Source organism: Chenopodium quinoa, unplaced genomic scaffold (genome assembly GCF_001683475.1).
Source record: "Chenopodium quinoa cultivar QQ74 unplaced genomic scaffold, ASM168347v1, whole genome shotgun sequence".
Taxonomy (NCBI): Eukaryota; Viridiplantae; Streptophyta; class Magnoliopsida; order Caryophyllales; family Amaranthaceae; genus Chenopodium; species Chenopodium quinoa.
In genome coordinates this window covers 2,012,355-2,034,892 of record NW_018745454.1, presented here as the reverse complement: position 1 = coordinate 2,034,892, position 22,538 = coordinate 2,012,355, and the positions used below count along the sequence as shown (strand labels likewise).

The 22,538-nt window shown below is 33.8% G+C and overlaps 3 protein-coding genes across 8 annotated transcripts; all 3 read right to left on the bottom strand.

Annotated features, from left to right (window-relative positions):
- Window positions 1–2,230: 2,230 nt before the first annotated feature.
- LOC110714643 (DEAD-box ATP-dependent RNA helicase 8-like) lies at window positions 2,231–9,896 on the bottom strand. Its single transcript, XM_021893195.1, has 10 exons — window positions 8,892–9,896; window positions 7,264–7,324; window positions 6,358–6,592; window positions 5,630–5,868; window positions 4,620–4,871; window positions 4,353–4,533; window positions 3,500–3,588; window positions 3,337–3,410; window positions 3,115–3,246; window positions 2,231–2,625 (listed from the first exon to the last, which is right to left on the bottom strand). Exons 1-9 carry the CDS (start codon window positions 9,272–9,274, stop codon window positions 3,168–3,170), a joined length of 1,593 nt encoding a protein of 530 aa, XP_021748887.1. The 5' UTR covers window positions 9,275–9,896; the 3' UTR covers window positions 2,231–2,625; window positions 3,115–3,167.
- A 3,407-nt stretch (window positions 9,897–13,303) lies between these two features.
- LOC110713922 (LIM domain-containing protein PLIM2c-like) lies at window positions 13,304–15,820 on the bottom strand. Its single transcript, XM_021892371.1, has 5 exons — window positions 15,063–15,820; window positions 14,645–14,744; window positions 14,507–14,535; window positions 14,253–14,342; window positions 13,304–13,860 (listed from the first exon to the last, which is right to left on the bottom strand). The coding sequence occupies exons 1-5, from the start codon at window positions 15,195–15,197 to the stop codon at window positions 13,570–13,572; spliced, it is 645 nt and encodes a 214-aa protein (XP_021748063.1). The 5' UTR covers window positions 15,198–15,820; the 3' UTR covers window positions 13,304–13,569.
- Window positions 15,821–16,303: 483 nt separating this feature from the next.
- Window positions 16,304–21,544, bottom strand: LOC110713920. 6 transcript variants are annotated; one of them, XM_021892364.1, is made up of 14 exons: window positions 21,370–21,544; window positions 20,266–20,363; window positions 19,982–20,183; window positions 19,718–19,792; window positions 19,516–19,617; window positions 19,307–19,347; window positions 19,078–19,191; window positions 18,482–18,596; window positions 18,210–18,400; window positions 18,013–18,129; window positions 17,708–17,788; window positions 17,318–17,556; window positions 17,087–17,126; window positions 16,304–16,951 (listed from the first exon to the last, which is right to left on the bottom strand). In XM_021892364.1, the coding sequence occupies exons 2-14, from the start codon at window positions 20,323–20,325 to the stop codon at window positions 16,367–16,369; spliced, it is 1,962 nt and encodes a 653-aa protein (XP_021748056.1). In that variant the 5' UTR covers window positions 20,326–20,363; window positions 21,370–21,544; the 3' UTR covers window positions 16,304–16,366. The 6 variants fall into 6 exon arrangements, with proteins under 6 accessions (XP_021748056.1, XP_021748058.1, XP_021748060.1 ...); XM_021892366.1 differs by having other exon boundaries at window positions 20,266–20,342; XM_021892368.1 differs by having other exon boundaries at window positions 20,266–20,327; window positions 21,370–21,411.
- Window positions 21,545–22,538: the final 994 nt, after the last annotated feature.

Here is a 22,538-nt window from a genome sequence, read left to right as displayed (position 1 = left end):
CCCTTGTAATTGCTGTAACATCTTGAAGAAACCTCAGAGGTGAATTCGCATCAAGTAACCTATTACATTCTTTAAATTTAGGGTTCTAATTGTGCTGAAATTTAGGGTTCTAATTGTGCTGAAATTGGGGAAAACTTGCTGAAATTGGGGAAAACTTGTTGATTAATTGCTAACCTCTGACGTCGCCATTGACAGCAAGCAATTGTCAGGTGAATGAACTCAGCACGTGGTCCCCAGCAGACGTCCTAACAATGGTGATTTTCGCAAACAACCTTCAAGCTAAACCCCAATTACGCAGGAGCAAATTTTTCTCTCAACTTAAACTAATTTAGGGTTTTAATCTGCAATTTAGGATCTAAATTTGAAGAGTGGGTGAGAATTTATGGAGTTAGGTGAATTTGCAGAGAGAATTGACTGAGAGAATTGAGAGAGGAGTAGCTTACAATAGTGAAATCGATAGAAAATAAAAAAAAATTAGGAGGGCAATAGCGACTGTGGGCTCCACACACCTGAAATCAACCGGAAATTTAAAAAGGGTGGTAATCTGCGTAATTAAATATTTTAGTGGGTGGTAATTTAAAATAAATTTTTTAATGGGTGGTTATTTAGAAATTGATACTATTTTTGGGTGGTAATTTGCAAATTTTCCTAAAATAATTTATTAATGAAATTCCAAAAGTAGAAAATGATTCCAATTGAAAATTTAAAATGCCAAATAACCAAAACAACTTTGTCCTTTGTCTATGGCGTTTAGGGTTGGCTTTCTTTAGAGAAATACTAATCTATTAAAACCCTGAAATTGACTACTCATAAGTCATAACCCATAAAAATGTGGATTGTTTGGTTAAGTTTAGAGTGATAAATTTAAATTGGTAAAATTGTATAAGAATTAAATTATAGAATAGAGATTTGTAAGACCAAATTGCAAAACCAAAACTATGAACAAGTACTCTACAAACCACACAAAACTCCATAAACTTAAAGTGTCGCTGCCACCCTAATGAAGAAAGATTTATTTTTTTAAAAAAAAAAATAAAAAATAAAAAATAAAAAAAAAATACCAACAAAAGTAACTACAGAATTTGTGTCGCTAAGCTATATGATTATTTATTCTGCAATCTATTTGCTTAAGGTTCATATAAACGATTTAGAAAAGTAACAATTGTTAATTGTTACATTCATTAACATCAAACAACGCTTGACATTAAGTGCTTTATAAATTTACTTGTAAAAATTTGAAATTATCAATTTCACTAGTATAGTAGTATAGATGGATTAGTCTCTGAGGCGTCAGTATTGAGCATGTATGTTCAAAGAATCAAAGATGACACCAATTATTCAATGATCACAACATAATAAATGTGGTCAATTTTAGGGCAGAAAACACACAAGTACCCATAAATGTAACTATACGTACTGTTAATTTTTTTGGTCACCCTGGCCTATTTTGCTTGTAGACCAAGGTTAAGGCTAAAAATGCGTAAATTATAAGCAACACCCATGAATTTTACGACTCTTCACTGTTTAAGCTTTATTCAGGCAAAGAGTTTTATCACCACTCTGACCACCTTATTTTCTCTAGTCAACCTAAGGCGTGAGTGATAATGGATCAATTTTGGCCTCTTTTCCTAAGAATTTAAGATTTTATGATGCACTAGTAAGAAATAAATGAATTAATAATAAACGATGGGATTATATGTTATACGACTATAATAAAGTCCAAATATGACTATGTACAAGCATATATGTTTACAACTTCAAGTAAGGCAAGGAAAATGATTCATAATTAAACAATATTTCAGCTATATAAGTTAAGCTATTCAATACATGTAGCAAATGCAACATATATGAAATACTTTGTATCTGAAATCGTTTAAGATCTCATGTTATTGCCCGTGCTTGAAAGAAAATTGAACTATTTTCTTAGGGGTGAAAAATAACTTGGTCTACAAAGGGGTTTTTTCAGTCTTACCAGGATGTTTTGTCAAGAAGACTTGCCTATGATCTCATGTAATTCGAACCAAGGACAACAGTCTTGTTGCACAAAAAGCAACCAGCAGCAACGGCAATGACTAGCCCTCAGGCAGCCTTCAAACAGGAATATTTGTGTTCCCTGTGAATTAATCGTCTACGGTTTTCCCCTTCCTTTATGCACTATAAACACCCCCCAGCAAGGAACTTGTAGAAGTGAAATACGGAAGTAAAGATGGTTGTAGTACTATACACAATCTAAAAAACTCCACTCCATAAGAACATGGAGTGCTTTATTTTTTTGCCACGACAAACAAAGAACATCAAGAATCCAACTACCTCAGTCGGCAAATGCAACAAACGATAGGAAACAAGCTAATAGGTTGTTGATGGAAGTCAGATGGAGGGATGGAACATCCTTCCAGCCAGTTAATGCAGGCATCTAACCCCAGAGCAACATTCTGACTACATCTCTTAATAAATTATTCTTGAAAATATCTCCTTCCTACACAATACTATCTAGTAGTAGTAGGGAACATTCCGTGAAGATCTGCACAAGACACTTGACGACAGGACAACTAGACATCACCCAAAATTCTACAGTAATCACAATTCTGATGCTGAGCTGGGAAAATACGATCTTGATCCACATACCTGAGAAAGAGCACATAAGTATTCATCCAACTATGAAATTCTTAGTCTTAGACACTAAACATTAATAATCAGCAAAAACTAAATGCTCAATTTCATGTCTGTAGGCTGAATTACGAGGATAAACACAAAGCAGATTAAGCAGTCCAAGGATCTCAAAATATAGAACAAAATGAGAGAATGAAATGCAAGGCGGGTCTAAGATGTGTATGGAAGGAAACAATCCCTTGCCAAAAACCTAGTTAAACATAAAAGATGCTAGCCTAAAGTAGATACCATTTCTTTCATCTTAACAACAGTACTTTTCCTTATCAACACATCACATCATCTTTGAAAGATATTCATCATAAGATCAAATCTTAAGGAAAAGTCGCATTTATTTCAAGAGGGGACAAGACACAACTACCAAAACATCATCAAAATGGAAACAACAAATAAATGCAAAGAGATCCTAGGGACGGTGCACATATACAGGATTGGAAATAGACTTACCATGACCAGCATCTATTCACCCATAGAGTACAGCATCGGTTAAACTCAGCTACTTAACGACAGTAGATAGCTTGATCTATCTGTGGAGGAATCTGCTTTATTTCAGTTCCAAGTTCCTGCTCAATCTTATATCTGTTGTAGAAAATCAAAAATATTAGAACAAAAAATATATCAAAAGCGAAGCATGTAAAAGAATATGAACTCAAAGGACAAGATACATACAAGTTAAAACGGTCTTCATAAGTGATTAAATTCACTGCTAAACCAAGATGGCCGAACCTGCCAGATCGACCAACCTGTACACAATTGGATCAAAACAACAATGTCAATAACCATATTGAAATTATAACAAGAGCAAAATACCCAAGATCTACTTACTACATACCCTATGGAGGTAGGTTTCAGCATTCTTTGGGAAGTCAAAATTGATAACAACATTGACGGCCTGAATGTCTATTCCCCTAGTAAATAAATCTGCATGTAATTCCAAACCACAAAACGATCAAAAGACGATAGCAAGAAGCTGATTAAAGTGTGTGTAACAGCAAGACAAATCCAAAAATAAGGATTCATGCACAGTTGTAGAATAGTCCAGCAACAGACACAGCAGATCAAAGAAGCACTGCGTAAGTAACACAATACAACTGGAAGAATAAATTTCATAATGAAGTACGAAATGCAAACCAGTATACAATACGTTGAATCAATAAAACAAAATGGCCAATAAGGTGGAAAATACTAGGCCCTAGGGCTTGAAAACTCGGATGAAGCTGCAGATAAGCAAGTGTCAAACCCAACTGTGCCCAATGTTCTATACAGAATGAGTTATTTACTATATACAAGCTTTGTCATATAAAACGCCATGCACTTAAGCAGAGCAGGAAACTTCGGTACCTTGTTACACTATTCTGTAGAACATATCTTTTTAATTTATCAAGCACTTTGAGATACATCCAGATTTAAATTTATTACTGGAAAAACCTAGGTACCGTTGCAAAAATGTGTGATTTGCCACAAAAAAAATTCTTATCCTTAAATACCTCACCACCCCAATGAAAAAATAAACAGAAAGGAATTAGAAATAAAGGTGAAGTGAAGCTAAATGTGCTAGCTAATTAAATCATAGAAAAAAGTTCAACTAAATTCTAAATAACTCAAAAGTCAATAATTGATGTTAATCAGCAGCCTCTACACAAACTTTTCGAGTAAAGGCAAACGAAGCACAAAGGTAGACATACCAGTGCACACAAGATTTCGGCAGGCCCCATTACGAAAATCGTGGAAAACTCTGTTGCGGTGATCTTGCAGCATCTTTGCATGAATGTAAAAACAAGAATACCCAAGTTCTGTTATTTTTTTAGCTAGCAACTCAACACGATTCACAGAATTGCAAAAAATAATTGACTGGTTGATTTGAAGCTGAAACCAATTAAAAAAAAAACAGATCAGAAGGGAACATTTTGAACAACGCAAAGTATTTTTAATTAAAAGCTTACAATCACAACCTTGGAAAAAAGGGTGTTCAGGCAGTGGACTTTTTGTCTTTCTTCAACAAAAGCATAAAATTGTGTTATACCCTTCAAGGTAAGCTCGTCCATCAAGTTGATAACATAAGGCTTATTTAAATATCTATCTTTGAAATCTTTAACAGTGACAGGAAATGTAGCTGAAAACATTAGGATCTGACGATTGGTAGGCATAAATTGGATAAGCTGCTCTATAGACGGCTGAAATTCCGGAGATAAAAGCTTATCAGCCTGCAAAATAAAACAAAAAAGAGCCCTCAGAGAACTTGCAGGAGCAAATATCACGACTAGTTCTACATCATGTCATTATGGTTCCTATAGTCTCTTCCTGGCTGGTAATCTCATTAAAAATACTTGTAAACAAAAATTTATCTTACAGTAATTTAATAAATTTAGCCAAAATATGAGAAAATAAACTCCAATTCCAACTTACAGGACAATAGTATGAAACAGAAATAAGATATGTTCAACAGTAGTACAGAAATCGTAAAGATATTACGGAGTAATAAACTCCAGAACTCGCGGAGAAAGATGCTTACGGACACGGTTCCTTAATCAAACTGCTCAACTATACAACAAGGATCAAAGAAACTACCCTCAAAATGTCATATGTTCCATCATAAGATATTGAAAAATATCCATAAAACAACGGCACAGAAAAGATAAAAAAGAATCATGAAAAAATCAAGATGTTATTAACAAAACTCCAAAATTTGCAGAGAAAGATGCTTACATTTCCTAAATCAAACTACTCAACTATGCAACGAGGATCAAAGAAACTCCCCTTAAAAAGTAGCATGTTCCATCATAAGATATCGACAGATCTACATACAGCCCCCTCCCTATATCACCAGATTATCTATCATCCTTTAAATGATGTCTCTAATGATCCAAAATTCAAAAAAAACTAACAAATTTCAAAGGACAGCATCAGATATAAGGAAACAGAAATTTGCTTTATTGCAAAAATCAAAGCACACTATCTTTACCTCATCCATTATAAGCATAGAACAGTCTTTCAAAACACAAATTCCTTTCTTCGCCAGATCTAATATTCGGCCAGGAGTTCCCACGAGTAAATGGACTGGCTGATATAATCTCATAATATCATCCTTCAAACTGGTTCCACCAGTGGTAACCATAACCTGAATATTCAGGTGCTTACCAAGCTCTTTACAAACCTGTGATGTCTGGAGAGCCAACTCTCTTGTAGGGACAAGTATGACAACTGCCAAAAGACAGAGAACATCAAATAAAAAAAACTACAATATAGAGTTGGTCATCATAAAATGACAGAAAATTAAATGTAAATTCATTATTACTTGATCTGGATTAAATCACAACTCTAAACAATATGGAACTAGCTGAAAACACCTCCCTACAGACCTCATACAAAAAACCTTTCCTTTCTAATATTACATCTATTGATTTCAAGGAAATCACAAGTCTTGGCTGCTTTTCATGATAGCATAAAATATATAATTCTAAATATAAGATTAGAAAGATGGAATCAGATATGAGCAACCATAACCTTCAACTTAAATTAACTAGTTTTAGCCAAGTGCAATCATATCTTTTAAATCTCAAAAATTTACAAGAGTCAAGAAAGGCAATGATGACGCAATACAACTAAATTTTTTTAAAAATCAACCGTAGTAACTTAGGCATAACCAGACAACAAATTCTGCATATGCAATGGGAAAGTCATAGTGAGAACCTTGAATAACATTGTTGTCTTGATCAATTTTTTCCAAAGCAGGAATGCAAAAGGCAGCAGTTTTTCCTGTCCCATTCTTTGCTCTGGCAAGAATATCACTCCCAGTAAGCGCAATTGGAATACTTTCTTCCTGGATAGGGGATGGCCTTTCAAAACCCTTCTCATATATACCCATCAATAACTCACGCTTGAGAAAATAGTCCTCAAACTCATTCCCTTTAGTAGCCGTCACATCCTATAGAGAGGGAAACAGCAGATGGTTGTAAAACCAGCAATTGCATATTTGTCAGTAGATAATGTTAAAATAGTCCTAGCAACAAATTATTTTCAAGTGTATTGATAAGCATGATCCAAATCACGGAAAAACAAGTAACATATTAACATATGGTTACTGCCTATGAATCACAATCTATTGACACAATGACTTCAATAATTTCTCCATAGTAACAATAATGTCATAAGTAAACAGCCAATGGTACACGTAGCTAGAAAGCATCATTAATTATCAAAAATAAAGATCAAAATAAAGTCCAGATCAATGTCATTCATATTCAAGCAAAATAAAGTCCTACTGACAAAACTGAACTCCAAAAAACAAATAAATGAAGAAAATAAATCAAAACAATAAATTTCCAATGTATTTCAAAGATGTCGAACAGCAGTTATCAAGTTAGTCATGGTATTCATATACTCAATCCTGCCTAATATAATACTGTTAGCTCCATTCAATAATTCTCACTAATCTTAAGCCTTGTGCTACTACTACAAATACTCTTTAGGCTAGCATCAGCATAACCTATCATTACACAAAAATAACCATGAAAAGTCGTACACCAGTATCTAATGTAACAGCCCAAACAGTAAGCAATAAGCAACAAAACCCACATACAAATTCCAAATCATTACCTCTGTCCTAAAGCGTGTGTCTGGTGGTGGTAACTTCAACCTTGCCTTCCAATCTGGTGTACTAGACAACAGTACAAAAGGTAACAATCAGTAAAATATAAGGACATACACTATATAGTGCAACAAGATACATAGAAATCTGTCCAAAGATATACAGGCAGCATGACAGATTAGAAGAGAGACAAGCGCAGATGTGCAAGCACACACATATGCACTAGAAAGCAAGAAGAAATTACATTTTTAACTTTCATCAGATATTTACATTAAATGATTTAATCTGCATAAGATCTATGTCAAAAACTCGGTAGATACATAGCAAGGCACTTAAAGGAAACAGAATCAAGTATAACTTTACTAAGGTATCATGTTTCATACAACCAACCCAATGGCTTCAGTTTTGGCCTTGAGATCATACCTTCACAATATCTAATGTTCTAATCTGCATAAGATCTATGCCAAAAGAAATTTCAGCAGATAAACAGCAAGGTACTTAAGGGCAAAAAAAAATAATATCTTCAGTTAGATCTCAAGATTTATACAACTAACCCAGTGGCTTCAGTTTTTGCCTACACATATCTTAATATTTTCTCTCTGCATCAGATCTAATGTCAAAACACATCAGAATACAAACTGAAGTGCACATAGAGCCACAGGAAGATATTAAATTCTCTCTATGATCTAAAAAATCAGAAATCTAGCACCAAAAGGAACTAAGGGTACTGCAACACCAGCTCCAATACTCCATGTCATGGAGTTCAAAGAGAGAAGGGCAACCATATAGCACATCAGAATAGAGAGTATGTCAAGATAAAATGAGCAAAAAACAATAATTGTTAAATTACAATGGCAAAAACACCAGAGCAAAGCAAGAAATAACACAAAGTTTTATGCATTAAAAATTGATCCACAACCACCATAGCAGAAACTAGATGATTTGAAAGGGAGGAAAACTTGATAATGCAACCCTTCCCTATGATTTGCAAAACCCAGCATATGTAGCATTCAATTTAACCTGATGTATCAATATCCTAAACAACTAATCACATGAACACCTAATTTATAATGTCAGAGAAATCTTGACTATATCATGGGTATACAAAAGATTTACCATTTGTAAATCTGACTAAAATTTCAAGATTCCCTAGCATTTAATGGCACAGCCGCACAGGTTTCAAGCATCACTCTTTCAAACCCCAGCCCACATATATTTCTGGGTTTCAATTTCAAAACTTCCACCATTGAATGGCAAATTTTAGTGATATATGTATTTGGATTGAATAGTAAAAATGCCCCAACATATCTTTTATGTGGGATTTTCTGTTTACAAAAAGTATCTTCCTTTTCTGCTCATATAAATTCTTTTAAAAGTTTATATTTGAACCCTTGTTTTAACAAAATTTCCACGTAAATAAGGCAAAATAAAGCATCCTGACATCTCTTAGCTAAAACCAGGCACTCTCCAAAAATTTCAAAAGATACACCTCAATTATTTTCCCTCTCTTGAATAATGTGTATTGAATAAATCCTAACATTTGACTACCACAAACATCAATAACCAAAAATGATATAGTTAGCAATCAATACAACCATAGAAAAGGAACTAAAAAAAAAAAGAACATTCTCAATACCTCGTGTCAATTGCTTCAGACTGCACTGTCTTCTCAACCTCATCGACACCGGCCTCCGTTGTACCCCCTACCTGACCCCTCCTAAGCCATTGCTGCTGCTGTTGTTGCTGCTTCTGCTGCTGAATCTGTTGCTGTTGTATCTGCTGTAATTGCTGCTGATGATGCTGAAAATGCTGTTGATGTTGCTGCTGTTGTTGCTGCCGCTGAAACTGATGCTGTTGCTGGTGATGATTCTGCATCATCCCTCTTTGCGCGTAATGTTGCTGGTGTTCATAATTCCTACGTTGAAAATTAGGGTTTCCACCACCTCCGCCGCCTACATCTACGCCCATTCCGCCTCTACCTCTGCCCATTCCAGGAGGATAACGACTGTTGTCATTCATCTTCGAAATTCGCGAAATCTAAACCCTAAAATTTCCCAGAAATCTAAACCTAAACAAATGAAAACCCAGAAATCCTAAGGATTATATGTATATACACAATCCGAATTTTTGCGAATTCGAAGAAGAATAGTGGACGTCCAAAAAAAAAGTGCCACTATTATCAACTTAAATGCCTAACAAAGATTTCAGATCTGTACTATAAAAAAATAAAAAAAATAAAAAAAAAAAAGAAGATTGTAAATTAATCAATGAGAAGAAAAAAATCGAGAAGATTTTAGGGTTTCGAAACTGCGAAAATTTGAGGGTCTCAAATTAAAGTGCGATAGGAGTAATTAATTGTAAAAGTAATTTGAATTTGAAGATTTTGGGAGAACGAAATTAGGGTTTGCTCATGGTAAAGATCAAAATTTTGGGGGAAAAAAGAGGGATTTTTTTTTTTTTCGATTTAGGACGAAGCTTTTTGATTAGTTTGGAGAAATTGTAATTGTGAATTTGGAATCGGGGGAAAATTAAAAATGAAGGTTGGAGATAGTATGAGTGTAAATTATCTTTGGAGAGACGATTACGGTTAAATTACTAACTTGGGTAAAAGAAAATGATCAATACAGTAAATTTTAAAATATTTTATATTGAAAAAACCGACAGTAATGAGATTTTTTTTTTTTTTTTTTTTTTTTGAGGTAGTAATGAGAATTTGAGAATTGAGATAGGTCGTGTTTGGGGAAAAGCAGAAACTTGATTGTGTTAGCTGATTTTAAGTAACTGAGTGTATTAACTGATTGACTAACTTACTACTGTTTTATTAGCTTGTTGTAGAAAAGTGTTTGATAAATAGTTGATTGATTATGACCATATTTGGTAATTAGAGTTGTTTAGGGTATTTTTACCCTAGACACGTGGACCAATGAGAGGTCGCCACGTGTCAAGGTCAGGATGGCCCATGTGGCTCAACATCCTCTTGACACTTGGCGCCCTCAGATATGTTTCTGAATTGGCAGCTTTCAAAAGGCCCAAACTCTTAGGAGCGCCGGGCGCAGCCCACTAAAATCTAGGTCAAGTGACCTAGATAGGGGCGCATTTTCCAACGACCCTATAAATAGGGAGATATTTCCCCACTTTGGGGGACACATTTTTGAATCATTAATTACACCCTTATTCTCTTACAACAAAGAAAGACCTGAGCTTGGAATCCGAGCAGATACCCACCTAAATTTACGTTCTCTCTATTCCGTTTCAAGTTACTAACTTGTGCGTCGGAGGCGGAGCACCACCTAACCGGTGTCTCCGTTTGTTTTGCAGGTACAGCTCACTGCGGATCAGTCTTCGTGTTGTAACTCTCCCAAGGGACAAAAACACCCAAAACAAGAGTTTTGACCAAAAATGAGCTTATTTGACCAAGTTAGAGGTTTGACTACATAAATTATCGAATTTGGTTGTTTGGTAAAAGAGCTTTTTAAATGAGCTCATTGAGGCAAATAAGCTAATTTGTAAAAAGCTAAAAAAAAAAAGAGCTTTTTATATTAGCTTATTGAGTAATGGATGTCAAAAGACAATTTTATCCTAAAAGTTACTCTAATTCACATTCTTGCCCTCCCAATTTCTTACCCTAGTCAAGTTATAAAAAAAATATCAATGTCCTAAATTGTCATTTCATATATATGTTCAACTACAAATATTAAGCTAATTTTACCAAACAACTCTACATAAAATCCTCTTATAAATTAAATCAGCTAGTCAAAACAGCTAATGCAACCAGCCAGTCAAAACAGCTAATGCAACCAGCTTTTACCAATCAACTAACCGCTAATTATCAAACAGGCTACGTGAAATGATCAGTACGCTAATTGTGGGGTAGGTAGTTCATATAAGATTTTTAATTACATGGGGGGTATTAGTGTCATTTCACTATAAGAATTGAATAAGCTAATTGAAAAAAGTCATAGAAGGAGCTTTTTGGAAAAGAGCTTATTTAGTGGAATAAGCTTTTAAAATAAGCTTCCTACCAAAGACCTTGAATTAGCTTATTTAATAGTCTATAAGCTAATGTTAGACAAATAAGCCAATTTTGCTCAAATAACCTTTTTAATGACGAAAAATAAGGTTAAGGAGATTCAAACACCCAACTTCTTATAACAAGGATGATTATTTAACCGTCTAAGCCAATTACCAACCACATTATTAATATGTATTAAAAATTATATAAATTAAAGCACAAGGTCCATTTTTTTTTTTTTTTTTAAAAAAAAAAAAAAAAAAAAAACTACATCGATATGATACTATATAACTATTAGTCTATTAGCTCATATGTCATAGGGACGAAAGACCCGACAAATTCATCTATATAAGTATAATACATGAAAACTATAATACAATAATATATTATGTATGACACGGGGCATCGCCCGGGCTAAACACTAGTTTATTTATCAAAAAGAGAGTTGCATGATATCGACATGATACTATAAAAGGTTTATACAAATCATAATATGAAGCGTAACAACAATAAATGGATAGGTTGGGAAAATGAAAAGTATTTTTTTTAAAATTAAATATATTTTTTTTTAAATGAAGTGAAAAAAATAAATAGAACATTATTACAATATTAGGGTAACCATATATAAGATCAAAGCGTTTTGTTTTACAAAATGACTTTATCAATTATATGTTCTTTTATATGTAGAGCTGTCGGTGACTCTGAGTACAATAATGTGTTAATGAAAATCAAGAATGCATTTCAGGGGCAACAAGTGCACAACCATTTGTTGAGTTAATTTGAGATGAATTGGCATAACAAATTGTACATCTGTGTACTGGGGGTGAGCAAAAAAATCAAGGTACCCTGATTCCGGAATCTGAATCGGATCAGGTTCTCAATTTTTTGGAACCGGAATTTGTAGGGTATCCTGTACTTGATAAAAGTATCACTTAATTTCAAATTACTTCCTATGTTCTTTTTTACTTGACTTGTATCTTTTATCACGCTTGCCAATGCAAAATTTAGCGATCAATAACTTTAATTCTTCATAAGTAAAAATTATAAAAGTTGTATGTTACGATAGTACTTATTGAGACGAATTAAAAAAGATATCATATGAATATATTTTTCCTTACATATCATTCACAAAAGACGGTCAAAGGAGAGGTGATGAATAGTGTAAAAATCAAAGCAAGTCAAGTAAAAAAGAACGGAGGAAGTATACACTAATTCTTGCTCAATTTTTAAATAATAAATATCAAAATTACAATTATAAAAATATACGAAGTATATATTAAATTTGTTAGACAACTACTATTAGTTTGTCTTATTTGCAAGTTGCAAACATTATAAATTAGTGACCAACCAGTTTTTTTATTAAAAATTATATTATAAAACAGGGTACCCTGAATCAGAACTGGAACCTGTAGGTTCCGGTTCCCAATTTGCAGGAACCTGTTCAATAGGTTCCGGTTCCCATTTTGAGGAACCTGTTGCAACAGGCTCCGGTTCCTAGAATATTTACAAGGTACCCTGTTATGCTCACCCCTACTTTGTACCACAAGAACACAAATGTATATACAAAGTACATGTAAAAAGTAAATCCCATTTTCTCAAAATACTATGTATATATCCTTGTGTTGAATGTGTTCTTTAGGTGCATATTAAACATCATGCACATGTATTCATGATTTAGTTTGGGTTTTTTTTTTTTTTTTTCATCTTGTTCTCATCCAATCTAATATTGATAAAGATATCATATTGACAAGTATTTTTCATCCAATTATTATATTTTCTCCAGTACACCATGTAAATATGGAGTATTTCTTTTTTCATATCCTTGTTTAACACCATTTTTTTTTTTCTACACAAATCTACTTGGATCAACCTCCAGGTAGAGTTGCAAAGGACACTTTTCGTAACCTATACTTAGCATTTAAAAAAAAAAAAAACTACGTAAAGTGCAAAACTGCAAATCTAGAATGAATTGGAAATTCAATACAATAAGTTCAACATTTTTTTTTATGGAGACTATAAAACCACAAAATACCATGTCAAATATAAACAATAAAAATGTCTTATAAATTATCTCAAGTGTTACAAAAAAAAAAAGAACGAAATATTCACCATGACAAATTGAATGGCCAAACATGTCAATAAAATAAGAAATTACATTGTTGAAGTTTCTGTGACTAAGGGAAAATTTTCTGACTCATTTGGGAGCTAAACATGATTAGATATGCCCGAAGGCCAGTAAAATCCATACAAGAAAGCTGTTGAAGTTAGGAGCTAAAATGATATCAAAATCCTTTTTTTCAGATTATGCTTCAGCAGTTTCTTCTGCAGGAATTGTCTCAGTTTCTACTGCGGCTTTAGCTTCGGCTACTGGCTCAGTTGGTTCATCCTCTCTTGCTTCGGATAAAGATGATGCATTCTTTTTAGCAGCAGCCTTTACATGACTATAGGTTCCTTTCTCCATGAACAACTGTTGGAAATGGTGCCTGCAGTAGAGGATTCCGTCGAGAGCAGCATAGGATGAGTGTGTAAGAGAACACCCTCCAATAGCACACCTGAAGCATGTCTTGTGGTAGGATTCTCCCTCCATTGTTATCTGTGAACGTAAAAGAAAATGAAGATGAATGTCGGGTAACCTACAAGTAAGGGCTACAACAGCTACAAGAATTGATCTACTTTCATCTTCCTTATGGAGATCATTCAATTACATAGACTACTTCCATTTAGATCTTTTCTTTATTTTGTTGGGAGGGGGATAATAAATCCGGAGAAAATACCAGTTAATCAATTTGATAAACAAAAATTGTTTATCAAATAGCAAAATTGTAAATCATGGTTGAGTAGCAACTAGTGCTATGAATGTGTGGAGGGAAAAAGCTCAAATTCACCTTCCTAAAATCATGGTTGAATTCTTCAACGATAAACAAACAAAACCTATAACATCAAACAACAAGATTGGATTTAGGGATTGAACATAGAAAAACTGACCTTTTCCAACGGATAGACAGTTTTATTACAAGCAGGACACTTTTCTTGGGTTCCAGAGAAGAAAGAAGAGAGTTTGTTAGGGGTCCTGCCCTGCTCAAAGAAAATCAGAACAATGGAATTAAAATATGAGAAATCAACAGAGAAAAATGGGATTAAAATTTCTGTAAAAATTTGGAAAAGGGATAAAATGGGACAAGGTATGAAGCAAGGAAAATCATTCACAGATTATATAAAATTATATGATGGACATTTACCTGTTCATATTGCCGGTCTGTCTTGGGCCCTGAGGAGAAAATATATCAGGAAAATTGTAAGAAAAATATACAGTATGAAAATGAAGAGATTTATGAATATCTGAGGCAAAAATCAATTCTTTACAGGGTAACATTTACCTGCTTGAAAGTTTTTACGGAAATCTCCGGATTCTTTGAATAGTTGTTCAAAGTGAGTTTTGCAGTAGAGGACTCCATCCATCGAAGAGTAGTTGCTCATCTGTCAAATGTAACAAAGTTATTCAGCAATTAAATTATTTGTACATTTCTATCTTACATCATGTCTGATTGTCTTCATCATTATTTATGATATGAAAACAGTTAATATGAACGTCACGGAAACGATAAAAAGGCAAAGATAGAGGAAATCAGGAGATCGATAATCAAATGAAATCTGGGATCATATAGAAGGGGCAAAAATGTATCCTTGTCACAAAAAAAAAAGTATCTTCCTTCAGAAATTCTACAATAGGTTCAAACATTGTTCAAATGTTGACAGAAATCAATAATATGATATTGTAGCGGAAAAGAGACGTACCACGAGTGTGCCATTGCAGTGGCTGCATCTGAAGCAGGACTTATGAAAAGTTGCCCCATCAGCTGATAACAAATCCACAAAATAGACAGTTTTGTCACAAGCCTTGCATTTGTCAAGAGTTCCAGTAAATGCCATATTTTCAACTCTTTCGCATAAAATAATTTCTACGAAATTGTATTTATTATCGAATATCAAGGCTATGATCAGCAACAAATCATTAGTTAACTTCTTGAATCCCCAACCGCACAGAAAGAAAGATATATATCAAAGAGAGGGATTTGTCAAAGCATCTCTATGCAGCAAATCCTAAGCCACAGACTCAAATTGGACTATTGATCAGTTTGAACAAAGTCTCTAATTTGTCTGATCAAAAACTAATTTATACGACTTATTTGCTAAGTTTATTAGCTCCCAAAGAAATCATTGTTAGAAAAAAGACATCCAAAAATTATGAGGTGAGAATTGCAGGCTAGGCACTAAATGTGGAAGAGAGAATGAAGGGTGGTCTGACTTTTTCCAAAGGATGCAATATCAGAAAAGTTGACATCTGTTTTGTTATGGTTGTGTTTGACAGTTTTTTCTGGTTGACTAGTTTTAGAAGGTGAAGTTAATTTAGCCCTTTATTTTTATAGATTCTCAAAATATATAAAATATAGATTTAATATATATCATACAATAATTCTTTAACAGAAGACAAGATCTTAAAAAATAATAGCCCACATTATATGTAAAATAATAAACAAAAAGGTTCATTTGGATCAATTATATAATTGAAATGTGCATTACTTGCATACCATGAGGAGCTGAGAAGAGATACGACCCTGCCCCCTATAGGTCCAACCTAAACAAATAGAAAAAATAATATAAAAAATTAACAAAATATATTGGTAAGTAAGCTTTATAAAATATTGTCAGGATATTAACAGGCAATACATTTGAATGAATCCCCAAGCTCAAAGAAAGTCAGAAAAAGAAAAGAGATCACAGATCAGCTAGACATGATAGATAAAGACATTACCTCATTAGCAGTGTCATCACTTCAAGCACAAATATGATAAAAATGTTATTCATAACCTTCAGAGTTCAGTCAGTCAAATCAGAAATAAACGAGAAAATACAAAAACTCTGAAACGTAAAAACCAACATTGTATTTGTTTTAAATCAAAAAAAAAAAAAACCGGTATTATTTCCATATGATTGAGCAAATATTGGATACAGTTTGCAAGTTATCAATCCTTGCATTATTCAGCCTATAATCTTAATGTGATTTCTGAAATTCGATACAATTTGTTACTGAATGGTAGTTATGGCAACATGACTTGCTGGGACAGTATGATATCTGATATGGTTTTCCCATGACGATCAATTCTCCTAGAACAATTGACACCACTATCAAGAATATTGCGAACCACAACATTCAACGAATGAATGCCCTTGACCTCATAAATCTCAACTTTAACATTTTCTTTGACCCATTTATCTCTCTTTGAAATGGCATCTGGGTGCGGAAATGGAGAAGGGTTCAATAGAGTAGACAACACTTTCTTCACCCATTCAGGACTTATTATCACCTGCAACCTACTGATATCTTGAAAGAAATGGGGGATAATGGAAAAGTTCATGTCATTGCCTTTATCTCCGACCCTGACATGTGCAACTTCATACAGAAGAACTTTCTTGCCTGATGGTGCAGGAAAACATGGATAGTTACTTGATAATATTTCAAGGTTCTGATCAGACAAATCAATAAGGCCATCAGGTAATGGAACTGACTTGTCTGAAATGGAAGTTGGCACTTTTAGTCTCTTCGTCTTGTGTTCATGGCCATGTATATTAGCCATGTTTGTACTCTTAGCCCTAATATGCCAGAAAATAGACTCACGTCCAACCTACAAAGATTTACTCATGTGATTCGTGTCACTTGATCACTTCATAGCCAAGCATACAACTTCTGAGCTGACTGAAAATACAGGTCAATCCAGAGCAGAAATTAACATTTGAGGCAGCTAGAAAGGGATACATACCAGTTGTTTTACCAAGAGTACTTCTTTCTTGTGCCCAGTACTGCAATTGAGTAGAAAGGAAGAAGATGAATAACACAAACATCAATTAAGGAATTGTGATATACATGGAAGCAACTGAAAACTGCAAGTGAGGAAATTGAGTTTTGTAGACTAATTTCATTATATTTAGATGGTTCCATATGTTCCATTTTATAATTAAGAAATAGAGTATATACCAAGGGGGTGATTTACCTTACACCACCTCCACCAGCAGGCCCATTTGTATATAAAGCAGTGAATTCTCTGACAAATTTGATTGCATGCTCCTCAACCTCAAAAAGTCCATCCATGCGTAGCCTTATGTCTCGGCACCCAGCCGCTATTGATGTAATACTTTCATTGCAGACTGCTTTCAGGCTATCAAATCCAATAATGTAAGAAATTATACGGCTATTAATGCCTGGATATGATTCTTCCATCCAAGATCTAACCTAAACACATGAAATATAGAAACCCACAAAGCCTGATGGTCAAAAATGATAAACTTGCAGCAGTACTTCAGTCATGTCTCAGATTGTACTACTACATTGTACTGCAAGTACAATTGAAAATTCAAAAAGAATCAGAGAGCAGCATATTTACCAGATACTCAGCTGCTCTTGCACGTTTAACACATTCATAACCTCCGTAAGATATCTCTCCCCAGCCTTTCCATCCAGACTCCTAAACCAGATAGAGAACAATTGGATAAAGATTCTAAAATATATAAATAAATAGATAAAATGAAAACCTACTACATAATGCACAGTCCAGAACATAACAAGACAAAAAGGCAGACACGTATTATGTCAATTGCAAAAGGATTAACTGATTAAATGACTTATTATATATGTGCAATGACGTTTTTTTACTCAACTCTAGATCAGAAAGATAAGAATCACCCATACCTTTGGTACTAGTTGCAGAAGTTTCTCAGGAGTTGATGTAGCTGAGGGTTTTGCTCCAGTGCAGAGAATCTTGCTGCTGGATAAGGGATCAAACGTAACATCACGAATATCTAAGACCTGCGTCAGAAGAAGAAAAATATTCTGTAATCAACAACTCCCACCTATCAACACATTATCAAATAGAATAGCCATGTTACCACATCAGGAGTGACATAAGCACTTGGATCTGCAATCTCATAGAGAAGCTGCTGAGCACAAGTACTAAAGTTCAGAGCACCACCACTGCCATCAGCCTTGGCCACACATACTTCTCCCAGGTAATTGACTTCAGCAAATGGAAGTGATAAATCCAGAAGACACTGAAAAGATATATCTCTGTGTTTGTCTCCTACATGAGGTAAATAAAGATTCCAAGTTCAGAAAAATGATAGAATGTCAAAGCATAGAAGCTGTCAAAAGAAAAACTAACCTGGATGCATAAAATAACCACCAGTCAGCTGACCACCACACTCTAATAGGTGGCCTGCTAAAGCTCCTTGTGCTAGTTGCTCCAGATCATCCCAATTCCAGCCCAGCTCATAAACCTGTTAATCAAAGTACAGACTATTGACAATCTGAATGATATTACCAGCGACATAAAAAAATCAAAATAAAAGTAAAATGCAAGCAAAAATATTTTTTCAGCTAAATTAACATTTGTAAGGGAAAAACTGCATAGTAGCAACTAGTAAGTACAAGTCCAACAATATATTCACGATCCTTGTTCCTTTTATGGTCAAACATAAGCAGCCAACTCATAAAAAATCAAGTGAAAAAGATGCTAGTTCTTCAACACCAAATGTATACACAATAAGTCCTACTGCCAGGGAATAAGTTTTTCAGCTTTTTCCTCAATAACTCAGCCCGCTCCCACCCACTCTCTTTGAAAGTGATGATAGAAATGCAGAATTGTAGTTTAATACACAATCTACCTAAATAATATTAATCTCCCAAACTGTAAGGCGCATTAACAGAAATATGTTGCTGTCAATTGCATGCAAGAGGCACAGCAGAGAAAATTCTCACCATTGGACCTAAGAATAGGACAGCATCTGCTACACGACTAGTAATGATGACATTTGGCTTGTATAACTCAAGACACCTGACAATTGGTGCCGCACCTAGATATGTGCTAATACCCTTCAATGACAAGGAATATAGATTAAGCCAATATGTAACAAAGAGACAACTTTTTTCCAATCAAAATGAAAAATACCAACTCTACAATACTACTGCAAGGCTGTCAGTTTCTTACACCATCCATGACAAAAGACATATTATGTGAGGATGCTGACCCTGAATTTTAGAGAAAGAAAACACAATAGAAGGGACTTAGTAAGTTATAATGATATCAAATTTACCTTTCACCAGTTACTTAAGTACAAAAAAAAAAAAAAAAAAAAAAAAAATAAAAAAAAATAAAATAAAAAAAAAAAAAAATCCCTAACATTCAAACAAGTATACCTGGATCTTTGAAGGCAACTTCATGTGCAACAACAACTGTTATACTAAGCCCCAGGCTGTTTGCAATTTCAAGGACCTTTATCTGAGCACCAATTGGATCCACTTTTGTATAGAAGGAATCAGACAAAATGAATGGAAAAATACTTAGATTGTATCCGTGATCTCAACTACACTACACAAACCAAACAAAAAAAGCTCTCACTTGCACCCATATTTGTAATTATGCATGTTCCCCTTTCCACAGCCAGAGGTAAAAGCAAGTGCATCCACTCCGAAACTGCATGTACGTAAAAGACAGAATTAATCAAGTAGAAACTAATCCATACACAAAAAACTGATTTTGGTAGCACACTCTACTTCCTTCTCAAATAAGAGAGGGAGGTCAAAGAAAACCAAGACTTATGAAGCAGATTGACAAATCTAATAAAAGTCAATGGCAAGTAGCCAAGAAATATAGCAAACATACTGCGTGGGTCATAACCATCTCCCCCAGATATCATCTCCTTGTATCGGTCAGCTAGAGTGCGCTCAGCAAGACACTCAAGTACAATATAGTTAAGCTCCTTCACACTTTGAAGCAACTTAAAAGCTGTCATTGGCCTGTCACCACTAAAGCCAGCTCCACAACCAACATAAACTTTATCCCGTCTCCTTTTAGGATTGACCCTCTGAAGCAAAACAAGCATATAATAGTTCAATATATGATACAAAATTATGCTGACACAATAAGAATATAGATGTATAACTAACCAATTTGATCAAACAATCATCATATACATCACCACTGTGTTCCTCATAGTTGTCCATCATGCCTGTATTAGATGTCACTGCAAGCACTCAGCAAGAGACTGGCAAATAATTAGTATACACAATATAATGACCAATAGAATGACAAAAGCAAGACCCGGGGTAGGACTTGTTTTTCACCTAAATTAAATATTCCTTCAGCACAGATGGCAAAAATGGATTCAGTACAGTTCCAATGCTCCATTCAACAGAAATTAGATGAAAAACAACAAACAAATAAGCATAATTCAACTCAGTTAAGCACAAAAAAAGATCAATTTTAATCAATTCAACATAGATAAATTGAACAGAACACAGCCTGAAATCCTAAATGTATGTCTGTTTGGGCCCATATAAATCGACCCTCACCCACTTCTATATACTTCTCTAGAGAATCAGAATACTTTTCTTCGCCGTCACCAATTAAACACCCTAAATCCCCCTCTTGAACAAATTACATAACTTAAAACACATAATCAATTTCTAACAACTTAAAACATTCATAAAATTTATTGCTACTATTTCTCCAAAGCATCTACATAGTCCTGTCACACCCCAAGCACAACAACAACAGCAACAAGGATACAACCCGATATAAAATGTATGCAGCCTTACCCCTAAAATCTTAGACAATAACAAAAGGGTGTCTATATAATTCGACAAATTGAGCACCATATAAGCAGCAAACACTCAATCACACAATTCCACTTAACAGTAAACATTCATTCGTTTGCAGTTCTACATAAATAAAATCCAACACCCCTTTACTCTCATTAAAGTAAATTTTCATAAGAAATACTAAATATCATACCCCAAATGACCCAGAAATCGGAGTATCTTTCTTTTGCACAAATTGGGCATTGAACGGACCCAAATCATAAACTTTAAAGGGTTTTCAGAGATACCAAAAAAAATTGAGCTTTTTTTTTCCAATCAAACATATGAAATGAGGTATGATAATTCTGCATAATCAAATTATGAGTAAAATATGAAATGGGGTACGATAACATTGCTGACATACTTGAATAATGAAGCGTTTGTGATTAATCAGAGAGATTTTCAACTTACCTCTTCTTCAGCGTTGAATGTTTTTTCTCTCTCTTCAAAATTTTGATTGTGACTTAATTTATAGTCGGAAGTACTACATAAACTTTTATTTATTTAATTAAAGAACTGTAGGAACAAAATAATTTAGTGGTTATCCATAATAAATGAAGAATATTACTTGTATTTGGATTAAAATAATATTAGAGGACTATTGAAGAAGACAAATTAACTTAATTAATGTCTTAATGATCTTATCCATTTCATATTGTACTATAATTTTGAATTTGTAAGTTTTGTATTTTTGCAATAGTGGATTAGTTGTTGTTTTTTTTATTTTTTTTTTATTTTTGGATGTTTTCACAATAGTGGATTAGTGATAGAGTGATAATGTCCGTAAATGTATTACGGAGTAATAAATTATCATGTACAGTTTTTATTTTTATTTTTTTTAATAAGGAAAAATAAATTGTTACACAATCGGGTCATTAAGATGATCAAATTCACGTACATTAATATTCCGTGCGACAAAAATATTTGACTTTTTTTTTAATTGATTTAATCTTTTGGAAGAAAAAAAAAGTAGTGTAGAATGTCCGTTAAAAAAAAAAGTACTGTAGAATGTATATAAGCATGCCATTAATACAATGAACTACGGAGTATATAGTTGGATACTAATGAGATTAGTTGTCATAGACTCGTAGTTGGCAATGTGTGAGGTTGAGGAATAACTTTGATCACCAAAGCTAATGAACCATTGTTTTTGCTATTATTTGTTTTTTGTTTATCTCTTTCCACAAAATTAGCCTTTGACCTATGCTTGATTGCTTGGTCATTTTTAAAGAACTAAGGGTCTGTTCTCATTGATTGCATTAAGCTGAATGAACTGAACTATTAAAGCTGAAATGAACTTATTAGAAGTGAGCTGAACTGAACTGAAAATAATGTGATGAGAACAAAGCCAAATAATTTCTTTGGGAGGTAAAATCAAATTAACTACTTGTATGTATATAGTATTTATATTTGATAAATAAAGTGATGTAATAGACTGTAATAAAATTGAAATTGAATCCTAAATCTTGGATAACAATCTCTTATAGGTAATTTTTTTGACTTTTACTTCCACTAAAAGGCACCACTTTGATTTTTACCTCTTATTTATTTTTTTGGGTAAGAAAAAGGAGGCTCAAGCT

What these genes read in the sequence shown, in the direction of transcription:
- LOC110713920 (XM_021892364.1), bottom strand. Translation starts at nt 20,325, where the DNA reads ATGATGGACAACTATGAGGAACACAGTGGTGATGTATATGATGATTGT. An exon ending in ATGATTGTTTGATCAAATTG is followed by an intron (nt 20,184 to 20,265) that starts GTTAGTTATACA and finishes GTTTTGCTTCAG; the next exon opens with AGGGTCAATCCTAAAAGGAG. An exon ending in TTCTGCAACTAGTACCAAAG is followed by an intron (nt 17,789 to 18,012) that starts GTATGGGTGATT and finishes TATCTGGTTTAG; the next exon opens with GAGTCTGGATGGAAAGGCTG.
- LOC110713922 (XM_021892371.1), bottom strand. Translation starts at nt 15,197, where the DNA reads ATGGCATTTACTGGAACTCTTGACAAATGCAAGGCTTGTGACAAAACT. An exon ending in CAGACCGGCAATATGAACAG is followed by an intron (nt 14,343 to 14,506) that starts GTAAATGTCCAT and finishes TTCTTTGAGCAG; the next exon opens with GGCAGGACCCCTAACAAACT. An exon ending in CTGTCTATCCGTTGGAAAAG is followed by an intron (nt 13,861 to 14,252) that starts GTCAGTTTTTCT and finishes TTACGTTCACAG; the next exon opens with ATAACAATGGAGGGAGAATC.
- LOC110714643 (XM_021893195.1), bottom strand. Translation starts at nt 9,274, where the DNA reads ATGAATGACAACAGTCGTTATCCTCCTGGAATGGGCAGAGGTAGAGGC. An exon ending in TGAACACCCTTTTTTCCAAG is followed by an intron (nt 4,534 to 4,619) that starts GTTGTGATTGTA and finishes AATTGGTTTCAG; the next exon opens with CTTCAAATCAACCAGTCAAT. An exon ending in TATGAAGACCGTTTTAACTT is followed by an intron (nt 3,247 to 3,336) that starts GTATGTATCTTG and finishes TTTCTACAACAG; the next exon opens with ATATAAGATTGAGCAGGAAC.